Genomic DNA, 14019 nt, shown 5'->3' with positions numbered 1-14019 from the left:
TCCAAAATGAATTAGAAGAAGCGCAATCAGAAGGAGAGCGTGCAGAAATTCAACAACAGTTGGACGATTTACAAGTGGAAAGGCGGGGCAGGTTAGAAATTATTAATAGAAACACCCATCATATTCGTACCCAGATCAACCGCATCAAAAAAATGATTAACACGGTGATGGATGGGGATTTGACTTTATGTGAAAAATTGGTACTTTGTTTAGAGAAGAAGGCATCACAATTGTGAGCATTTTGATGGCTTTTTTGCTGGCCTTGAGTACGATTGTGTCGAGCATGGTAGCGGCTGGACTCCTAGTCCAAATCTTGAACCAGCACCTAAACCCGGGCCAAGTCCAAAGCTGGAACCACGGTCAAAAGGTGGCATCACAGATTGGATCAAAAGGCAATTACAAAATTTAGCTAATGTTTTGAAAAAACTTGGTTTGAAAGTGCTTGGAGCTTTGCAAGGTGTCATTGGGAGCGTGTTGAGTTGGTTATTTAATGTAGCGAGTAAAGCGGTAGGGTGGATTGCTTGTAACATGTGGACTTTATTTGTGGGAGTAAGTGTTTTGATTTTGATCTATGTTCATTTGGAGCATGTTGAGTTGGTTATTTAATGTAGCGAGTAAAGCAGTTGATTTTGACCTATGTTAAAAAAATGCAAGTCGGTTTATAATTGGACAAAAAAAATAATTCCCTTTCTCAGAATTAAGAAAGGGAATTAGTTATGCCTTTTACTTTTTGGTTTACTTTAGGTCATTACTTTATAAGCCATAAATCTTAGTCTGGCAACGGCAAAAGCTCCTAAGGTTAACAACAGTTTCTCTCTGTTGTGAACATCCAGCGGCTTCGGTTCTTTTACTTGAATTGGCTTAATATTTGGAGTAGGCTGTAACACCTTATGCTCAACCTTACTTTCCGGATCAGCAAAATCCAATGGCGGATCTAATGGGTTGGGAACAGCACTAAAATTTAAAGTTGGAACGTAACCCATTTGCATGTCGTGCGTTGCAATCTGAAGATTGTTGTTGTATCCTTCAAACGTTCCTATTCTGAGATCCATGTCCGACGGCACCAAATACAAACCCGGTGCCGCCACGAAATTTAAAGGTGTTTTTGCATATTGCAACGAATCTTGAAACTGGTCGATTGACTGCTCCGGGTTTGGCTCTGAATTTATCAAAAATTCCACGATCGTAATGAACTGTTGTTGAGCATCAAGTCTAGTGCCCATTGCCAATACGCTTGTTTTTGTCTGGGCTTGCGCACCCAGCAGCGCGTACACGTAAGCTCTGATCAATTCGTTCACCTTTGTGATGCCTACGTCAGTTAATTTAGACTTTTTCGGGATAAAGTCCCACCACGCCAATGTAACGTCATTTGACTGCTCGATCCAAGTTATGGTATATGTAGTCGCGTGACCCAAACCCTTTGGCGGCATGGCCCAACCAAAGTCCATAAAAGTTACTTTTGGTAACTTGTAAGCCGAAGTTAAATTTGGAAACTGTCTTTATTAACCACGATTGCTAAATGACTAAAGTTGGTTCCCATCTTTTAAAATAAAGATTTTTTAAAAGGAGGCACGGTGGGCATTGCTGAATCGTCAGATGGAGGTGGCGGTTCCTGTTCGTACTTGACAGACTTAGTTTAAGTTATTCACCAAGTTTAATTGGCTAAAATTTCCGCCTTTGCTTGCAATTGACAGGCAAATTCTTCTTTGCTCTGTAATTTGCCTTCTTGTAATTTGGTCGTTGTGTTTGACTATATTTTTTCTTTTATTTCGTTACATTTTCTACGTTTGGAACATTTGGTCATGTTTCTTGGTTTTTGACGTCAACCGGCGACTGGCGTAATTTAGTAAAGCGTATGCTCCAAATGTGCCTATAGCAATGCCTTCCATCACTAGCCCAACAGGGGTAGTGGCGTCCCCTAATAAAGCGGGAATACCTATGGTGGCTGATGTAACACCTATTGCCCCGGTTGCATATTCCATGTAATCGAGCACAGTGAGCACGCGTACAATCTTTTTGTAAGAAGTCTCACGTGCCATACGCTCTCGCAAGATTTGCCCGCCGATGTCTTCCATCTTTTGGAGCCTGTAAACTGTTGTTGCCTCTGCTTCAGTGGCTTTTGATGATTTGTCTAGTAATTCTAGCACAGGGTACATATTAGACTGAATATTTGTTGTCATCACTTCTTTTAAATATACACATTTAAAAAAATGTCTAGTTCTATCGTAATTTTACCATCTTTGTTGTTGATGATTTCTTCCTTTTCGATTCTTAACAAAAATTCAAAACTTTTTGTACATCCATTTACAATTGATTCAGCGGTGGTTTTGCTTGGGTCTAATTGAAATAATTAAAATGATTGTTTATTTCTTGGCAGTGTATCCAAAGCTCTTTAAAGGGTTTGTGTTTATTTTCCCAATATAAATAACGTTTTGAACAAGCCTACCTCTTGGCAAATTCAATAACTTGCCAACTTCTTTGCCCAACTTCAATCTGATATTCAGATCTGTCACTATAATTGTTAACTAAATTGGAATCGCGGTGAACTTTAAAACTCACCCCCGGAATGGCATTTAAAATAAAATCAAACCAATTTACGTTGTAAAAACCCAGTGGAATGACTACACTCCCACATTCTCCACCTTTCGAAAAATCTGCGGGCGTTTCTCTCTTGTGCAATTGTTGCATGACCGGGGCATTATTAGAACCCATAACTAATTGAGCATACTGGAGGTCGGTTTGTGCAGCTCTAATGATTCTCTTGCTATCGTCGTCGTCGCTTAAAAATCTGTCTTGAATAAATTCCAAAGCAATGCGGCGGGCTTCTTTAATAGTATCAGCTTTTTCTTGACATAAAAGCATAAGATAAAAAATATGTTTTCTTTTGCTAGAGGTATTGATAAATCTCTTTCTAATATTCTTTGTTTTGGGGTTTCTAAATTTATTTTTTGTTCGTTGAGATCAGTTATTTTTCGGTCAATTGAGGCACTTAATTGAATTAAGTGCCTTAAGTAAATCTTCTAAATTACCCACCTCATTAGCTCAAAGTTAATCTCTTATTACGTCATAAAACAAAACTGAACTGCCTGCCTCTAATTCTGACAGCGGTATTGTAAGTCCAATTGTTGCTAATAAACTCATATCCATATTTAACCTGCGTCCTTCGGGTCTCCTTCAAGTAGGACATCCTTCGACTTGAGTTTGCCATTGATTTCGGTGGATTTTGTAATGTTAAAATATCCCGGGTAAAACCTTACTTTTTTGACTTGTACGGCCTTGTCACCTGTTATTGATGGCATTTTCTAATTCAAACATCTGCTCACTTTCGGTCAAATAAAAAGAATGAGTTTCCATAACTGTTTTATAATAAACAGTTTTAAATAAGACCTTCTTCTTCATAAAGGTTATATTTCATAATGGCGTCCTCCCAATGTTTATCCGAAACTTGAAATAGGTCTTTTACTTTGTCTACCGTTTCTTCCATCACGTTTTGATAACAGACGGCAATAAGTGCGCGAAGTAGTTGCCCTGTAGAAGTTTTACCTGCTAGAATTTGGTTTAATTTGTGATCCATGCCACCTGCTTGATGTTCCTGCAATTGAATGTTTATTCATTTGAGTGTTTTATTTGGTTTTTTTATTTATAAACAAAATGCTGATTGTATTTGCTGCCTAAGTTCTCTGTTTCAAAGTCTGCGTAAGGCTGTAGTCTCTTACAACAATCGTGGCAATTTGCAAATCTGTTTTCTATTATTTTATTGATGTGCGGACGTGTCTTCTTCGGTTTTTACATATGCTTCTGGTGGGGATCTTTCATTGAGCAAATTATACAACTCTTGTACATCTGGTGGTAGGTAATAACTGGTCATTGGTTTTATAAATACTTATTTGTTTAAGCGCAGTTGTTGCGATAGAGCCACACTGTTCAAGAGTCCACCATAGTTACCAAGTTTCGCATTTGTTGCAAGATTTACAATATTTACATTTTTTACAATCATTACATCGATATGATTAGAATTTAAATAAACATTTAGAATCGCAAGCATCTGTTTCGTTAACGGATTTACTTGTGTTTTTGCAAAAGTAACAATTGACATTGGTTTTTTGGTTTGACATCTCTGGTTTAAAGAGTTAGAGAATTTTTTTTTTTTTCAATTTTTGTTGAAGCCCCATTCTCCATTTTGGAGAGAGGGTTTTTTTTTTCCCTCAAGCCACCAAGTCTCCCGGGCGAATGGGGCAACAAAAATTTCTATATTAGAATGATATAACATATAATGCACAATATAACATATAATATATGTATAACATATAATATATGTTGCCAGATCATCATCATACAGTGTAGGTATTTTCACATGCTTTATAATTTCATTTACAATTAGTGGATTTAATCACATAAATTACCGGTACAGGAGCATGGTCCAGAACAAACTTTTTCTCCTGCCTTCATCCAGTAAATATTATTGCTTTAAACATATATATGTACGGCAGTGTTTGCAATGACTTGCCATACAAATTATGTTTGTAAATAAATCAATTTGATGCTAATCCATACAAATCTAATTAGTTATTAGTAGTACTGACTTCCTTTTTTTTTTTGGCAGTGGATCATGAAGAAGATGATTACCAGTGTGTTGGCGTTCTAAGTGTCCACACCCAAGATGTAAAGAATGTATGTTGGCATCCATATAAGGAGGTACGTTAATGTAACGGCAACCCAGGGAGGGGCCAACTGCCAGTTAAGTGGGACTAACTAAGCTGAAATTTACCGACTTGATTTTTATGATAGCAACTCAAACAACAAAAGGTTTAGAATAACTTCAATTTTCTTCACCTAACAACATGAATAATCACCATGAGAGAGCATGCCAGTTCTTAATAATGTAATACAGAGCAAAGAATGTCAGTAGGGGTGTACAAAGGGGAAACATGGTAGTCAAGGCATGGTGGCATGATATAAGGACAAGGTGAATGGAGTATATTAGAACATACATTAAGACTGCAGAGGCCACTGAAAACCTTTGAGAAAAACTCTTGTAGTGTTGGTAAAGAGTAACAGACGTTGGTGTTGGTGCAAAACAACAAACATAATACCAGGAGTGTAATTTGTCCAGATTTCCAGAATTTCTGTGAGACTATCCACAATTTCTGTGAGACTTTCCTGATTTCCGTATTGTCAGTGCTTTCAATATGTAATGCAAAGACTACAATATTTGGTGCCAAAATAAGCAAAAGACTTACACAAGTTTAAGTGTATAGCATGTGCTTTTACATGTACGTGGTTACTATCCCTGGAAATGCGCCAGATACGTGTACATACATGTAGGTAATAGTACATTGAACGGAGGGGGTATCATTGTCAAAACATAGGGACCCAGGCCAGCGGTATGATCGTTTTTTGTATGAACATGTACTGTATGTACTGTACGTTCACAGTGTGTGTATGCACGGTACACGTGTTGTTGTTGCATGCACTGTGTACAACTTGCGTCCGTCTGCCATTGCGTTTCATTTCGTTCTAGTGATGGTCTGATGTCGTTGACGCCCATCAAAAATGTCATACAAGGTAGCAGGTAGGGAAGGGGATCTGAATGTAGACAAAGGATTCAAGAATTCTTGGAAATTTTCCTGGCTGGAAACCGAGGTGGACAGAGAATTAACCAAGGGGAAATCGATATATTATCGTGACTTTCTCGTGAAACTTGACAAACCTGGGTACTCCAAGTGCACATGGTGTCACGAATAATGCAGCACTCATCTGTATGAGACAGTTCTCAGTTTTAGTAAATTGTGATAGAATTTTGTGGGTCACTGATAACTGCCTGTGTATGTATAACACTTGTAGGTCTTTGATTGTCACCAATTATAGCTTACATTTATAATTGCAATAGAAGTGGATGACAACAATGGTTTTGTTGTAGTAAATGTTATAAATTGTATCCCTCAAAGTAAGAACAGCTCTTGTGGTGGCTTACATGTAGTACCTGAATCTCCTCCTATAATCAAATAGATATGCTGCAAATTGTAGGGAAGCTGTGGCCGACGCGATTTACAAAACCCTCAAATGACTGTTTCATAGATTTTTAATTTCCCCCAAATCACACCCCTGTAATACATTTCAGAAAATCAAGGCAAAGTAACAACATGTTACCAGTGTACTTACAGGTACAATAGGGAACAATGGAGCCAGTGCAGGGCCCCACAGTCCACTGAGTACCCTGGAAAGCACACACATTAATAGTCTAAGCTCCAGAATGCCAAAATCGCTTCCAAAAATTGACCCTACTCCATCTGCTCCCCTTAATGTCTTTTTTTGGGGGGGTACCTGATCTTTACTCAAACTTTGCCTACAATTTCTTTCAACTAAAGATTGATATTAATTACATGTATATTGTAACATCCACAGAGCAGTCTTTGGCCAGATCGGGAAATCTGGGGTCTGTACTCTATAAAAATCACTCACAGGTGCACAAGGTAGCTTCAACTGCGTGTATCTCTTGTATTTCTAAGGAAAGAACAGGATGAAATGCTACTTAGAGCAGGAAGTTCACCCCATTGCCCGTGACTTTTGTTTCTTGTCAATAGTCACCAAAAATATAATGTCGGAAGGTTGCCCGGACGCTGCCTTTCATTCCACTGTCTGCCACTGCGCGCTCACATGTCTGAGCAAACACACGTCAAAATTCCTATTTTTCATTTAGAATGGGCACTCTGCCAACTTGCAGCAGCACAGTATTGTTACACTACCCCCTGCTTTAGAAGGGATGCGTCCTCACATCTGCTTTCAGGTTTCTCCCCAGGATTTTAAAAACTGGGGGGGATTTCCATTGTGGTTTACCAACTTTTTGCAAAGCCATGGCGTAGGGTTGAAACTTTTTATACTTGGGATGCTCTCAGCTGCATTTTAGAGCATATCCTGGGCTTTTCAAGTACCTTTTCTCAGGAAAAACATAAGTGATTTAATAATTTCTTTTTTTATTTTGGATACCAATATTTTAACAAATGACCAGTTTTCCTTTCCGGACTACTAATTATAGGCACAAAAGGAGTCATTTCAAGTTTCAGACATGCAACAACACGTAGTGGCTGTGTTAATCAATGATTTAAACACCCGTTTATTCAGCTTTAATTTAAATACATGCTTCAACCTTTGGTTTTTGTTGATCAGACCTGAAACCATGAGCTCCATTCAGTTTTAACCACTTCGTGCCGGGGCATTTTTTCAACATTGAGGATGCTGGGCCGGTATGACTATCATTTTTTCCGTTTTCAAAATCCTTCAACAATTCATCATTCCATTTAACAGTCGTTTATAGCCGCACGGAGTAATCTTTAGGCACTACTCTAAGTTGACAGGTGACCTTCATTGATGACCATATATTTCAGCCAGGCCTGCAGCCTTGTAAACAGAGCCCAGATTGTGCGGTGTTATACAACTGTCTTTTGTTCACAAACCTGGCTCAGTGCACTGCTGACCTCTTTTCAATAGGGGCCAGATTAGCATGCAGCGGTGCGATGTGGCTCATCCCTGCGGTGGTGGAGAGCTTTTGTCCCCGGTGGTATTCCGCTTGCTCTAAATACCCCAGACCCTGGTATACGGTTTCAAAATAATGCTGGATTATCACCACTTTTGAGAGTGAAAAATGCCGGTAATGCCCAGCAGCCTGGTCTTTTGTTCGGAGTACCGTCTTTTGTTACAGGACCCTGTTTCCTTTGTCTGAGTTCAGAGACCCCAGCCACGCATATAAACCATACGTCTCCGATTGCGGAGTACCCTGCAGGAAGTGGTTAATATTATCTGACTGACTGCCTTTGTCCAGCCATGACTGGTACGCATCTCCTTCATAATGCTTGAGCAAATTTATGTGTACCACTCAAGGCTTATGTCTGATTTTTCGCTGAACCGTGGCCACCATGTCAGTCACTTCCTTATTGATTCGATAAGGACCTTCCCATTTTGGCTGTAGCTTTGGAGACAGACCCCCTTTTCTGCTGACAAGGTGAACCATTACTGCATCGCAAGCTCTGGGTGTGCTTTGAGGTTGTAATGGCAGGGTTGGTACATGTAGATTGCTGATCATTTCAAGTGATTTCTGGCAATGTCATGGGAGTGCTCCATTTTCTGTCTCAGTTCAGTGGCATAGGCCAGGGACTCCAATGTCTCATCCTGCTGAAAACCGTAGATGAGGTCAGTTGGAAGATCGGTCTGGCTACCAAGCATCATCCTGTTTGAACATTGTCCAGTGCTCTCATGAGGTGAGGTCCTATATGCCATCATCATCACTGTAGATAAACGTCTGTCCCAATCCTTTTGATTTGCCACTGTGTTTGTCCCCAACATTGTCTTCATAGTTCTATTCAACCTTTCAACTTACCCGTCGCTGTCTGGGTGGTAGGACGTGGTCCTTGTCTTGTTGCAATAAGCTACGTATCTCTTGGAAAAGGGTACTCTCAAATTGTCAACCTTGGTCACTGTGGAGCTCATGGGGTGCACCAAATCTACACACAAACTCATCAACCAACACTTGGGTGATGGTCTCTGCATCGATAGAAGGAATGGCATAGGCTTCAGACAACTTTATGAAGTAGTCCTAAACTACTAGCACCTATTGGTTGCCACCATGGGTCTCTGGGAAAGGTCCTGAAATATCTATGCCGACTCTGTTCATCGCCTGAGAGTTTCTGTTAGATCTTGACCCTTGCATGATGGTTCGGCATCTTTTGTTGGACACATGCTAAACACCGTCAACACCAGTCTACTACAGTCTCCCACATCTTATACCAATAAAAGTGACCCTTTAGCTTTTTGTACGTCTTACGAACCCAAGATGTCCTCCAGTTGGGCTGTTGTGTAAACTTGTCAGGATCTCTGCTTGCAACTCTGATAGAATAACCAGCAAGAAAATGACAATCTCACCTGTGTCATCCTCCCATCTCTTGTGTAGACCACCGTTCTTCATGCATAAGGGACAGGATAAAAATTACAGGGATCATTCACACGCGTTCGCACGAGTTCTCTTCCTTTCTGCATGCCCTCCCGTTGACCCCCATTCCAAAGGGTGAAGTGCAAGTCCTGTGCGTGCAAGAACGGCAGCACAACAAAGATGCGAAGAACATGCACACTAGCTGTTCCTGAGTCTGTTGGCTAACTGTGTCAACAGCGTTTGGTCCAAGAAGATTTTATTCCTCCCTCTTACAAACACTCATGCTGACCCTTTGATGTACCGACTTATTACATTTTCTACATTCTGGCTTAAAATGTCCAGGTTTGAGAACCGTTGAGGAAGGAAGGATTAATATTGTGAAAAAGAGTCACAGCAGAGAGAAAGAAGTTGTGTACAACAAGCAAGCATTTAATCGCTTGAGTCAGTGTGAGAAGCATGGTCCAACCAAGGTCAAGCTACATGTATGTGTACTTTACGTGCTTACAAATGCAAGTAACAATTACACACAAAAACCAGTTTAGTGACCGTCTCACTATGTAATGCAATTTCTCAGTTTGCTTTAGTTAGATAGGATCTTTCTGCTAGCAATAAGGTTGAATCAAATAACGACAACTGCTGTGTTTATCCGCTACCGGATGAACAAGAATAATACAAGAGCCCATGGAGGAGAAAATGGCTCCGATCCAAACTACAAAGCATGAATGTTGGCATGAGCCAGCACCCCCAGCGATAGATCGCTCGTCCGTTTGTGCTAACCCCACCCACAAAAGATGAGCAATTCCACCTCTCCTCCTTGGGCTTGGGCCATCCAATCCAAAATTTTTTTTTTTTTGGTGTGTGTGTGTTGCTTCAGCAATGGCGCAAGCCCAACCAAGTGTGGCCATGAAGACCGACCTTAACACCTTCCAAGGTTTAGTTGTAGCACCTGGGTGCAGTGTTGCAAATTACTATTGCAGCTCATGACCAACTGCCAGCGTCAGTGTTATCATAGTTCGAATGGCACCAGATCTATAACTTGGTTTTAACAAATTAACATGGCTTGTTCTGCTTTACTAATAACTCATTCACTCTGCTATCAATTATAATAAGGTTTGATGTCATCCGTATTTATACCTTGTGACATTTGTGCGTTGGTTTTCTTGTTGTGCTAGTTTCTTCAGTATCGTCTCAACCCCTTGACTCAAGGGGCACAAATTGTGTACTGTATGCAATTGTTCGTGAACTCAGGACCAGCTAAGACAAGAGAGGCTCATGCCATAACACTTAGTGCATCAATTTTGGTCACCAACTAACACAGTAGGTGAGGTACTTCCCTACATCTACATGTACATGTACTACAAGATAACAATGACTTCCCAAGAGCAGCACTTTTGTCATAGCATTTAGTATACCAGTTTAGTTACCAACTGACACATTTAATTAAGTTAGGTACATAACTACATGTACATCTACTACAAGTTAACAATGACCTCCATGATCTTACACATTTAAGTAAGTGCGTCTGTGAGCATGACTAATGCTGTTGGCTACCTAACATTCCTCTGGGACACCAATTTGTGCCCACACAGACGATGTGAATTATGTTGTATCATTCACAACCCCTTCATTCCAGTGGCTATGCCATCCTGCAGGCCTATCGTACGTAAGATACTCAAATCCACGACACTACATTTTTGTTGCTGGACTCAGCATCTGCCGCCTGGAGTGCAGCTACAAAGTCTTGAATGAAAATATCGGACCTCTCATTAGACAGATGAATCCCATCTTTATGGAATAGTTGGGGGCTTGATACTGTTATCTGTGGGTGGAATATGACTGATGTCTTTTCCAGTTTGTTTAAGCGTCTGGCGTAGGAATTCAAAGATTTCCTAACCCCATCCAGAGCTGTCTGTGATGAGTTTTCCTTCAACCAGCCATGGTTCACCATTTTGTGTAGAATGCAGGACCAAATTATGTGGCAGTTAGGCAGGCAGTGCCGAATTGTCCAATGTCGTTTGACCCCAGGTGCACAATCAGCAATGATGGGGGGTAGGTGTGCCTGCAGCAGCCTCTTCAAGTCTTTTGGCAAGTCATGGAGCAGTGTTCCCCCTCTGCCAAACCAGTGGACCTCTGCACTGGTGGTGCCCAGAGTAGCCTACTGTGTAGCCAAGGTTCAGTCTTTAGCTTGACGAATAAGACTGTCGCCGACCACCCATACTCTGTATGTGTGACCTGTAAAGCCAAATGAAAATAACGTTGTGAGGCCCATAGCCCACTTGCCTAAACAATACATTGAGTAGTTGCATTAAAGCTATCATACATATGAACATGTGCGCTTTCACAGGCTGAAGATCTTACATGGGGTTTCACATGGGCAATTTTTGTAAGGGGATATCCCCGCCGATTGATCAATGACTTGGCTGCTTATCCTGGGGGATATTACATCCTAACGTACATGCGAAAAAGATCACTTAGCCATCTGCCCATTTTTTTTTTATTTGTGCGGCCGATGTGCCATTTAAAGTGGCTGTGGTTGCAACACCAATTCTGAATGAGTGTGTTCCAAAACGAGCAGGTTGAAGACCAACATACCCCAAGGTCTTATGTAACACTGCTCTAAACTGGTATCATGTGCATCGATAAACCAGGGGCTGCCGATTGCTGGTCGTAGACCTAGAAACCGTATCATTGCCTGCAGAGGACACAACTCAATAGTGGCCGTTTCTATTCGTAGGGTGACATCCCGTCCCTGCTGATCCGTTTTTCAAGAATCAAATCTGAACTGAAGGAAACTGCCCCGACCCCCACTGGATATCTGTAATGACCAGCACCTGACCAGAGGCAGCTCCTCTCGTGGGCACTGTGAACTTGCCAACTCACAAGAGGCCAAAATATGCAAGCAGAAAATGCGGCCTGAAATAACACACATTCAATGGGGGCTGTACATACAGTCTGTAATGCTGGCACAATTTGACGTAAAATATCCCACATGAGGGGACTCCTAGTGTCCAGTACCCCATTCCGTCTTCTGTGACCTTCCTGTATTTTTTTACTGCGGTCCTCCCAGCTATGATTTTTACATAAAAGAGACAGAGCTGCCATGTGCAGAGCAATTGTTGATGAAACTAATCCTTTTAAAAGACAGTGCTGCGATAAAGGACAGGATATGGTGCGTTGTGGCCGGCAATGAGGTGTCATAGCCTGCTCCACTGCGAAATTCATGATATGTATCAATGGCCCGTTGGAAAGCAACTTTTGTGCCTGGTGCTAATGACAAGGAAAGCAGCCTGTGAGCCTCATGGGCTAGATCTTCCAGAGGGAATCTGGCAACACTGCTGCTTCTTGCTTTGCATGTGGAGCCACCAGCCTGAACTTGGACAACTGTGAACGAGACAAGGAGTCAGCAATAACATTTCCCATCGTCCCGATGTGAGTTGCCTTGAAGGTGATATTGTACTTGAGACAGGATAGCACGAAACATCTCACCAACGACATTATCTTAGGGCATCCTCATGTTTGTTTGTTGATAATGTACTTCACCAACATATGCCGGTGAAGAAAACAACCTGTTTCCCTGGGGAACATCTCTTTCCATGCAATAGAGTATTCCCCGTCCACAATTTTACTAGGCCATCTCCCACAAAATAATTTTCCTTGATAAAAGCCCCTGAAACCGACTCCTCCACTAGCATCGGTAAATAATTTAATGTCCAGATCTGTATTCCAGTGTTGTTCATTGATGATTCTAGTACCATTGAAATAGTCCGGGAAACTTAGCCACACCTTAAGGTCCTGCTTTGTCCCTTCTGATAATACATTTTGTGTTTCATTCTGTGTCATCCCTTTTAATGTGTCCATCAGTTGTCTCAGAAAGGCCTTACCTGATTTAACTGTCCATTATTGCTGCATATGTCAGACACAAAATGAATGAAATCTTACACCAGCGCAAGTTAAATTTTTTTTTTATCGTACGGCCAGAGCACTTTTAATTCCAGATCGATAACCAATAGCATTTTAAGTACATGTAAGTGATTGTTTAACATATCCCCGGTCGAAGCGTAAACCGCAAGACAACATTGTAAATAAGCTAAACTAAGCAAGTCCCGGTCGAAGCGTAATCCGCGAACTGTAACTGGCTGCACTTACAATGTATCAAGTCCCGGTCGAAGCGTAAGTCGCGAGACAACAGTATAAGACATTTAAACATAGCCGGTCTCCGGTCGAAGCATAAGCCGCGAGACAAGTCCCCGGTCGAAGCGTAATCTGCGGGACAACAGTATGAGACACTTAAGCATGATCAGTCTCCGGTTGAAGCGTAAGCCGCGAGACGTAACATCGATTATTAAAGCAAGTCCGGTTGAAACATAACATAGGGTCTAGCAGTAAGTACTAGCATAATCATTCCCGGTCGAAGCGTGATCCGCGGAATAGACATTATTCACGTCACACCTGTATGTACCCGTATATAGACTACCCATTCCATCTGGGTTATAAACTGCAAAGTGAACCATAAACATTATACAGACTTCCTATTGATTCCATGTATGTAAGAATTTGTTGATTGCATAGGTTTTATGTAGCTATATTGATTCATAATCCTAAAGCCCATGATGGTGATAAGAATGAAATTTCGCCACACAGTCATTTATGACCGCCACCAAATGGGCCGCGTGATAATAGGTAAGTGACCTCGTGTGTAGGGGAGGTGGTGTTTGCGCTGGCATTGTAACAGGAAATCAAGCTACTCTGCAAGACTGAAGTAACGCCGTATGGTAGTTATAAATAAGGAATTCTGAAGCGGCATCCACAAGGTGCACCCCATCTGATAAATATAAATCCTGCCGCCACCACTCAATTTGGGGGTGAGCAATCAACCCACCCAGCACCCTGTGGAAAAGATTGCCCACTGAACGGTTAAGAGCTCGCATGGTGCGCTCGACCAAATTTTGTCTGTTAGCCGAGGGATAGGAGACCCTTGACAAAATCTCCGACCAGTAAATGACTGAGTGAGGTAATGATGCTCGGGTGATGGCAAGGATTGTTTAATCCCCTCGAGCATTGATTTCTTGGGGACGTAGCCCAGATCGTTGGAGCCA

General features: G+C 41.4%; 1 protein-coding gene across 7 annotated transcripts in view; it reads left to right on the top strand.

Moving 5' to 3' along the window:
- Positions 1-14019, top strand: part of ciao1 (cytosolic iron-sulfur assembly component 1) — a 118033-nt gene that overhangs the window by 36688 nt on the left and 67326 nt on the right. For all 7 annotated transcript variants that reach the window (XR_002598595.2, XR_002598594.2, XM_087145218.1 and 4 more), the window contains one exon: positions 4604-4695. Coding sequence is in view for 5 of the 7 variants with exons in the window: in XM_087145217.1 (XP_087001343.1) it covers positions 4604-4695 (92 nt within the window). In the remaining 2 variants the exon portion in view is untranslated. The remainder of the gene's footprint in view (positions 1-4603; positions 4696-14019) is intronic.

Source organism: Acanthaster planci, linkage group LG13 (assembly GCF_054643075.1).
Source record: "Acanthaster planci isolate LZ-2023a linkage group LG13, COTS_SCS, whole genome shotgun sequence".
NCBI lineage: Eukaryota > Metazoa > Echinodermata > Asteroidea > Valvatida > Acanthasteridae > Acanthaster > Acanthaster planci.
This window is presented reverse-complemented; position numbering and strand designations above follow the sequence as displayed.